The 8745-nt window shown below is 35.8% G+C and overlaps 2 protein-coding genes across 2 annotated transcripts; one reads left to right on the top strand and one right to left on the bottom strand.

The window, feature by feature from the left end:
- The first annotated feature begins 283 nt into the window (after positions 1 to 283).
- LOC117791975 lies at positions 284 to 2163 on the top strand. Its single transcript, XM_034631920.1, has 2 exons — positions 284 to 670; positions 1086 to 2163. Exons 1-2 carry the CDS (start codon positions 534 to 536, stop codon positions 2050 to 2052), a joined length of 1104 nt encoding a protein of 367 aa, XP_034487811.1. The 5' UTR covers positions 284 to 533; the 3' UTR covers positions 2053 to 2163.
- Positions 2060 to 4284, bottom strand: LOC117791976 (cyclin-dependent kinase 2). Its single transcript, XM_034631921.1, has 7 exons — positions 4031 to 4284; positions 3454 to 3649; positions 3277 to 3387; positions 3061 to 3222; positions 2491 to 2688; positions 2223 to 2427; positions 2060 to 2137 (listed from the first exon to the last, which is right to left on the bottom strand). The coding sequence occupies exons 1-6, from the start codon at positions 4156 to 4158 to the stop codon at positions 2278 to 2280; spliced, it is 945 nt and encodes a 314-aa protein (XP_034487812.1). The 5' UTR covers positions 4159 to 4284; the 3' UTR covers positions 2060 to 2137; positions 2223 to 2277.
- Between the last annotated feature and the right edge of the window lie 4461 nt (positions 4285 to 8745).

The raw sequence follows: 8745 nt of genomic DNA, 5'->3' as shown, positions 1-8745 counted from the left end.
AAAGTCGCACAAATTTTTTGCTTAAATAAAAGCTTGTTTGACCAAATATAATAATTTATTTGAATACTTAAATAAAGTCGACATTTTACCATCTTAATAATCAATGTTTATCAAGATACTTGTAAGTCAAACAGGTTTTAGAATTGGCAAAAAGCTGATCGAAAACGGAAATTAACATATGAATGAATGAGACGATGATTGGTAGCTGCCAATTGTCAATAGCCAACAGGCCAAAAGACTTCCCACATGAAGACTTTCAACAGCTTAAGAATTGGGTTAGTTTGGCATACATACATTAAAATCGCTACGTCTTCCGTTGGATAATGCCAAATTGATTTCAAAAAAAACTTTCACTGGCCAGTCAATAGGCCAAAATAGCATTCAAATGAGAAGGTTAACAAAAACTTTGGTGAAAATTGGATTGACAAGCCAAGTTCAGATTGATTCAAGTATCAGTTGGCTTTGGACCAGAAAAGAACACGGCGGCGAGTTAAAAATATTTTATTTACTGTCGCATCCTTTGAAGCATCATAATGTATTGGAGACTTTGGGGAGCTGTCCTGTTGTTGGCATGGTTTAATTTACCATATGAAGTCCAAGCAGCCAGGAAAAAAAATTTAGAAGTACTACAACTCTGGAAACCACAATCACAACAGATTTTACACTCTGGGTAAGTTGACTAACATTTTTGACAACCTAAGCTAAAGATATTAGGAAATATAGACCAGCTTGGGTAAGATTTTTAAATACTACAAAATATGAAAAATTGGAAAGCGCCTATATCAGAATTTCAGAGCTATATTTTTAAATAATTAAAAGATACAAAAAGCAACTATCTTAGAAAATATTTAAACTAGTTTTTATTCTTTATTTTAAAATTGTTCAGTTTGTGTAAATAAAACTTATGGTCACTTTTTGGAATTTGTTTGTGGGCTATATTTTTTAACATATTCTAATTTTTATTCTGAATTTTTAAATTGTTCAATTTGTGTAAATAGGACTTCTGCTCACTTTTTGCAATTTCATTGTGAGCTATATTTTTTTTAACTAATTCCAATTTTTAATAATGTTGTCCTACTCAACAGTCGTCAGAGTGATTATCCCAGCTATGTTCAAAACACATTAACCCGCAGTGGATACAATCGTCGTCGGCAATTAAAGAGTCGTGGCAAGGCAGCGTCAACAACCACGACGGAGCGACCTTTTATACGCGTCTGGAATAATTTAGTGCGCAGTGTGCAGCCCAATTTTGGTTTTCGTAATCTGTCAATTCCCTTTGTTAACTTGTTTAACAATGGCAATGCCAATATCATAGAAACGGTGCCATTGCAGGCGCAGTTGTACAGTGATGACAATGAGGACGAGCAGGACCAGTCATCATCAGGAGCTACAATGCAGAGTTCCAATAAACGTAAACGTAAGCGACGTAAGCAACAAAGGCGTCGTCCAATCTATGAGTCAGTGGAACAGGATGATCCATATGATTTCTATGGTGCCCCATTAAGACAACAACAAAAACCAATTTACTATTACGGTCCCAATGTCGATAGTTATTATGATATGAGACGTTTGCAGGCTTATAATGATTATGCCAATCAGGCTAATTACTATGAACAGTACTACGAAGATGGACAGTCCGAAGAGGAGCAGCCAGAATATGCATCTGAGGAAAACCTAGGCAAGAAGTACGCCGTATTGCGTCCTCTGGGATTGGCTATCAAAGTGTCTAGTAGCGATTCACCAGCCGCAATTGAGATCGACGAAGAAACCGACGAAAGTCTATTAGCCAACGACGCAGCCAATGAGAATGTCGATGCGCCCGAAGTCGTCGACGATTCTAGTTCAATGCAAGACGACTCCACCTCTACCCTCTCGGAGAGCATGCGCAATGTAATTGGCACGTACATGCGTGACGATCAACGTAATCGGCAACGACAGCGCCAATCTGAAAAGAAGGTGGAAGCGATTTCGTCAGCTAAAACAAAACCGCGTAATCGACATAGTTTTCTATTGGCTGCACGCCTGGTAAATGCAGCAAATAAACATCAATAAACTCTGTATTATTATGTAAATGATGTGTATTTTGATGGTGTATGTTAGTCTGTGGTGTGTGTACAAATGAAATGAAGTTGACAATCTGTAAAAAGTAAATTAAAAGTATAATTAGACTCTTTTATAATTGCACTTGATTGAGCTAGTTTGAGGTAGTTACAATAACTTACTATACTAAACATCACAAGAAATGAGATATGCATGATCTCAGCTATAAAGGGCAGTTCAAACAAGTTGGGTAAGCCGCGCAGCACTGCCAGCATTAGGATCCACAGGTAATGCCACATGATCGACATGTTGTACATTATGAAAGTAGGCATGTTGTAGCGCATTCTTGGCAGATATCCGCAGATTGGGATCATAACAGAGCATGGACTAAGATAATGAAAGTATAAGTTTATAAACGATAAGTATTCTACCACATCTAGGAATCATTACCATAATGAGTTCATGTGCCTCGTGCTCACGTATAGCTGAAGGTACATTGGATGCTTCCCATTTGGGAAACTTTGCCTTAAAGTCCGGCAACTGTGTAACTCCGGGCCATTTGCTTTCGTCGGGTGTGCTTAGTGTGCGAAAGATGCGATAAAGTTGATCGATTTCACTGTCACCTGGAAACAGCGAACGTCGCATGATCTGTAAGACATAACTCTGTTTAAAAGTGGCTCAAAAAATATAGAAAAAATAATATAAATAGTAGAAAAGGCTACAGTCGTGGGCGTGGCCCGATTTTAAAATAAACTTAATACGCTTTATTATAAAGCATGTTCAGTCAATACCAAGATTTGAAGTAGGTGTAAAATTCAAAAATTCGACAACTAAGAGTACATTTAAATATTCAGATTTGGCTTAAAATTTAAAGTTTAGTTATTCTATTGAAATTTGGAATGTTTTTTCCAACTACACAGGAGTTTTAATTTGACTAGTTCTAGTTTATACAGACGGACATGACTATATCTACTCAAATGATTAATAATAAATGTATCTACAAATGAAGTAACGCCTCACCATTTCGGCAAATATGCAGCCCAAACTCCAGATGTCCACGCCCGTTGAGTAGAACTTGGTGCCTAACAGTATTTCAGGAGCACGGTACCAAAGTGTGACCACCTCATGTGTATAGGCGCGCATGGGCACATTGAAGGCACGAGCCAGTCCAAAGTCAGCCAGCTGCAACTGGAGGATTAGCGGAGACTGCAATTGTAAGAGATGATGCTACGCTACCTTGATGTTGCCCTCCGTATCAACGAGCAGGTTCTGTGGCTTGAGATCCCGATGCAGAATGCGATTTGTATGACAAAAGTTGAGTGCATCCAAAATCTGATACATGTAGCTCTTTAAAGTGATTTCAAGATGAATATAATCATGATTTCAATACAGATTAATAAGTATTGCACCCACTTTGATTAGCTGCGGTGTAAAGACATCCTTCTTCTTGTCCATTAGTTTCTTGAGATCCATGTTGAGGTACTCGAATATCATGTACAGATTATTGCCCGAAATGACCACATCAAAGAGTTGTACCACGTTTTTGTGCTTCAGGTTCTTCAGCAATGATATTTCCCGTATGGCTGTCGATGGAACGCCCTCCGATTCCCTAATCAAAACAAAGGATGCAGTTAGTTGTGTATATATAAAGATAAACTATATAGAAAGAGTTTGCCTTTGTTGTAGTTGCCTGCACCACGAAGCCGAATCATGTGGTGCTACGTCTCCGGTAATAATAACAACGCAGCACACACAGAATCCGGGCTTCGTTGTGCCGCAAGCCGTTTGACATTCGTCAAGGACATCAAGGACACGCTGAAGGCGTCGCTGCCAGCAGAAATGAATCTTTAAAGTCACTAGGACATCAAACTTGAATTCTCTTTATTTCTGTGGCCACTGATAAACACGCTTGGAATCTTCACGTCTGTGGTCCAAGCTGCAGTTCCGCTTACAGAATTCACACTTGAGACTTCCTTCTTTTTTTACATACCCTTCGAGTCGGATTTTCTTGAGTGCAACATCCTGTCCGGTTTCATTGTTGCACGCCTTGTATACAATGCCGTATGTGCCTTCGCCGATTTTTTCGGCCCGTTGGAAATTATCTAAAACTTTTTGCATTGAATTGTTTTGTATCAATGTGATACGTTAGCAAATAATTACGTTTGATGCTGAAAACATAAAAAATGGAGGGAAAAATGATGCTACCTCGTAGTGCTGCAAAACAATCGATTTTAGCACTTGTCGACAGCTATCGATAATTATGTATATCATCGATATCTTTCATTTGGTACACCACTCTCTCACATGGACGCAAATTTTAGGTCCTTGGCGCGCAATTCAACTCAAAATTAAATGATTTTTCATGTTGAATTGTGTAATAAGTTCATCATTAACTGCACAATTTTAATTCAAAATTAGATTAAGCTATATTATTTTGTTAAAAGCAGTGATCTTGATACACCTTCAGGGGGTATGTTTTGTGTTCATAGACTCTTATATCAGATTATATAAAAAATATCTAGCTTCGACTAAAAATGCATGGAAAATAACTTAAAACTTCTATTTGAGTAATTAGAGAGAATTTCAAAATAGGATCTTTTTTTAAAAAGACCTAAAAAAACTTCTGTGGCGTCATCTGTTGTCTGTTTTGCAAAACATAAATACTCCAATTAGGGCTTTGTAGATTGTGACGTCACATTTAGTGGGCAACAGAAACTGCTTGCTTGTGTGGCTCTGAAGAAGCAGTACACTGCTTATGTTTTTTTTTACTGCAAGCAGTGTGTGTGCGCTGCATTGAATCGGAAAATTATCACAAACTGCAAACAGGACGCAATTTAATTTTTTTTAGTTTATTAGCAATATTTTGCTAAGAAATTAAAAATTCAATTTAAATATATAATTCAAAATTAGATAAGATTACTTATTTTTTTATTAACCGGTAAAAAGGTTATTTTTAAATCTGTGACTAATGCAATAACATATGTCTATTTTGTACTTGTAGCATTTAGAATGTCAAATTAAATAGTTCAATAGTTGTAATAAAACGCTTAAAAGAAAACTTGTTGTGCAAAATGTAAGAGCATTTAAAATGTTTATGGGCTGTAATTTTCACACAGTTTTTGAATACTTTGATATTCAATTCCTGTTGTTTAGATGCTTGGCCTTTTCATGCCCTTTTCGTGATTCAGCTGCGAGCTGCTCAATTTGTGTTTAACGTGTTTCAATAAAAATGCCATAAAAATGTGTTTTGTCTTGGGGGCAGCTGTGGCTTTGCCCCTTTCCGTTGCAAGTGTTTTGCGTGTCGCTTTCACAGACATTCGCGTGCTGTGACTAACTGAAAATGTTGTCGACGTGTGTTTGTTTTTGCCAAGCTCCCCTAAAATCACATTCAATGGCACATTAATCATTGCTGCCATGTCGAAGGAAGGGGAAGCATAATCAACTCATAACTAACAGTCATTTGCTTGGTATACTTGGTGACTTCATTAAATGTCTTCACTCACAGCACCAACACCAGAACGAGGGACGCAACACATTGCTCATACGCAATGTACGAGGACAATTAGCAATGACTTAAACAAAAACATGTTGCCAACACACGGAACAACTTGTAAATATCATTAGATGCCAGGCAAGTGAGTACTACAAACTCAATTTCCTCCTTCATACACATATTTTCGTCTGCTCAGCTGTATTTATGACTGCAACTGCTGGGTAATTTCCATATCCAAAACCACTGCTTGCTGCAGTGTATGTCTGTGGTCGATAAGATTGCACTTGGGGCACGTCTGTTTGCCGTAGTCAAATATAAATTATACTATGCTGATATGTACTTAAGGTTTTTGGCGCCAGTCAAGTGGCATAAAGTATGTGAGAAACTGCAATCTAACAGCCCTCATGGCACAGAGATGTAGAGTGAAAATAAAAAAAAAGGTTGCGGTACCTAATGACCAAAGTTGTACGCCAGAGTGAAGCGTCGAAAATCGTACAGAAATTTCATTTTCAGCGCAGCGACGACGACAATAAGCATCCCTAGCACAACCCTATTTCCGCGAAAGTTCCGAGTTCCGTGTGATTTATGCATTTGGGTTAGGGCTTCATGGGTCGCTTCGAGTAAATAACTTGAAAGTACAATTTATTAACAGCACAATAGGAACGAAAAAATGAAGGTACATCCACAACGGGATGCCAGTTAAATGAAAACTGCGCACTTTTTATTCGCTTTCCCTTTTTTTTTTGCTTTCATTTTGATTTTGAAACTTTTTTGCAACAAATTATGCATTAATCTCATCTGTCGCACATTTAATCTTGTAGATTTTAAATATTCAAATTTGTTAACAATAATTTGTAAGCAAACCCAGCATCTGTTTTTTCTGCATATTTATAATTTGTAGCCTTCTCATTATTTGATACCCTGTAAAGTCGTATTAAAAGGTTCTTTGAATTTATAACTTATATATACACCTGATAAACGCCATTAATAGATTTTATGAGCTTAAAATTGGACATACTTATTAAGTATACAGGGTATTTTGTAGACAAATATTCTACACTCCAGCACACCGGCATGTGTTTAATAATTTATTTGAATGAAATTATGTCGTTAGAATAGCTTTAAATAATTAAATGCTTCAATGCAGGAATTTGCGCATATATATTACAAGCATAGAATCTCAATTGCCTAATTAAGCATAATACGGATTAATTAATTCGGGTTTATTTTTTTTATTGTTTGTCAATGGTTAATAAATTGTGTTCATTGTTTAAATGAAATGCTATCGAATTACGTTAGTGCTTTTTATTTGTAATCAATGGCAGCTTCATAATTAGTTGATCAAATATCAAAGTTTGCAATAGAAAAGTAATAAGAGAAACTGAGAGGAGAGTGGGAGTGATAGGGATTGAGGTGCAACAAATGCCACAGGATATTGACACACTGCAAATGCAGCCATAATAATACAAGAATTCACAATAAATAGAACAGCAGCTACAATAGAAATAAACAAGAATAGCAATAATAACAATAACTATGTAAATCTAACCATTGGCATCAATAGAAGCAAAAATGTAACTTGTAAGCTAAACAAAAGCTTAAACTATACAAAATATATGTATATGTTGTTTGAATAACACTCTCACCCACGCACACACACACACACCCACCTCGACACACACATGGACATAGAAAAAGCAAGGCTAAGCTAAAAATGTAGACAATGAGGCAAAAGTAACAAATACACGTACAGTCAACGCTGGAAGCAACCGCAGCCGGTTAAATTTAATTCCAATTGAATTGCGCTTTACAACGGCCGTCATTCCATCATCCAAGTACATGTGTGTGTAAGTGTGTACGAGTTCACTTGTGAGTGTGTGTGTGAGCAATCGTGTGTAAACCTAATGGCGGCTTTTTATGGCTGTCCCGCCCACGACCAGCAACTGCAGACATTACCCTCCTTTTAACTTTAAACTAAATGAATAATAACTATTACGTTGATAAGCGGAAATCGTTTTTTGTTTTGTTAAAGGCTTAACAAAAGCAACTATATTATATGAAGGATTCCAGCTGTAAGGTATAGAAAATGAAAATATGACAAAAACAAATCCATAGTAAACTCTCCAATTCAACACGTCTACAAAAAATTTCGCTAAAAGTGCTTTTTTACTAAAAGTGCTAAATTACTTTGCGAGTTCACGAATTGTTAATAGATTATTAATAATAGATTATTAATAGTACGATTTATTAACGATTTAATATTAATTATATTCATTAATTAATATTCATTAATTAATTTGAAAACTATATCGGCATAGGAAATTGAATATTAATTGAATGCTCGGAGAACTAGCATTAAAATAAAATGTATTATTTGCTGGCAATAATAAGACTTAATTTAATTTAATTAATTAATTTTCTTCAAATTACTCTCTTAAACAACTCCTTATTATTTGCTATGTATATTTGTATATTTTTTTAAATTCGTTTTATACGTTTTTTTTTTATCGTGACTTGATAAAATGTAATTACAACAAATTTATCTGTATTTCGAAAAATGTACTACATATTTAGGAAGTGCATGCAACAGTAATCTATATTATGATATAGATTACTATTGCTTACGCCAGAAAATATCGCATGATAATCGATTAACATGTAGTGGAAATACGACATAACGAATTCTCACCTCGAATTACAGTTCCATTTTTCAGTATATAAACCCTTGTAATCATTCTTGGAATAGTTCCACAATGTGGTCTAACAGTGTGAAGTTGGGTGTATCCATCTTACTTTTTGCATTCTTTGACCTTTCAAGTGCTTACAAATATAGAACTATTATTCAGAATGACGAAGTGTTCGACGATTGTCCGAATCAAGCAAAAGGAGTACTAAATGTTAATGGCCTTTTTGATTTGTCAGAACTTAATTTTCACTTGGAGGGTGAACATGTTTTTTTATCAGGGAATGCAACTACAGTGTGGGATGTCCAGCCTACGGATATCATTCAGGTGATTTTCAAGTAACATTTTTTATAAAACATTTTATATTTACAAAATTATTTAGGTGCGAATAGAGTTACTTCACTTTGATCGGGGTTCTTGGCTTCCAACTCTGTATGCAATAAATTTGCCAGATTTTTGTTCTGTTATGTGGGATAAAAATCAATATTGGTACAAATCCTGGCTCCAATATGTAGAAAATGCAGATTC

The sequence above is a fragment of the Drosophila innubila genome (genome assembly GCF_004354385.1).
Source record: "Drosophila innubila isolate TH190305 chromosome 3R unlocalized genomic scaffold, UK_Dinn_1.0 2_E_3R, whole genome shotgun sequence".
Classification (NCBI taxonomy): Eukaryota; Metazoa; Arthropoda; class Insecta; order Diptera; family Drosophilidae; genus Drosophila; species Drosophila innubila.
This window is presented reverse-complemented; position numbering and strand designations above follow the sequence as displayed.

What these genes read in the sequence shown, in the direction of transcription:
- LOC117791975 (XM_034631920.1), top strand. Translation starts at nt 534, where the DNA reads ATGTATTGGAGACTTTGGGGAGCTGTCCTGTTGTTGGCATGGTTTAAT. An exon ending in CAACAGATTTTACACTCTGG is followed by an intron (nt 671 to 1,085) that starts GTAAGTTGACTA and finishes CCTACTCAACAG; the next exon opens with TCGTCAGAGTGATTATCCCA.
- LOC117791976 (XM_034631921.1), bottom strand. Translation starts at nt 4,158, where the DNA reads ATGCAAAAAGTTTTAGATAATTTCCAACGGGCCGAAAAAATCGGCGAA. An exon ending in AAGAAAATCCGACTCGAAGG is followed by an intron (nt 3,650 to 4,030) that starts GTATGTAAAAAA and finishes TGTTTTGATTAG; the next exon opens with GGAATCGGAGGGCGTTCCAT. An exon ending in TTACACCGCAGCTAATCAAA is followed by an intron (nt 3,388 to 3,453) that starts GTGGGTGCAATA and finishes ATCACTTTAAAG; the next exon opens with AGCTACATGTATCAGATTTT.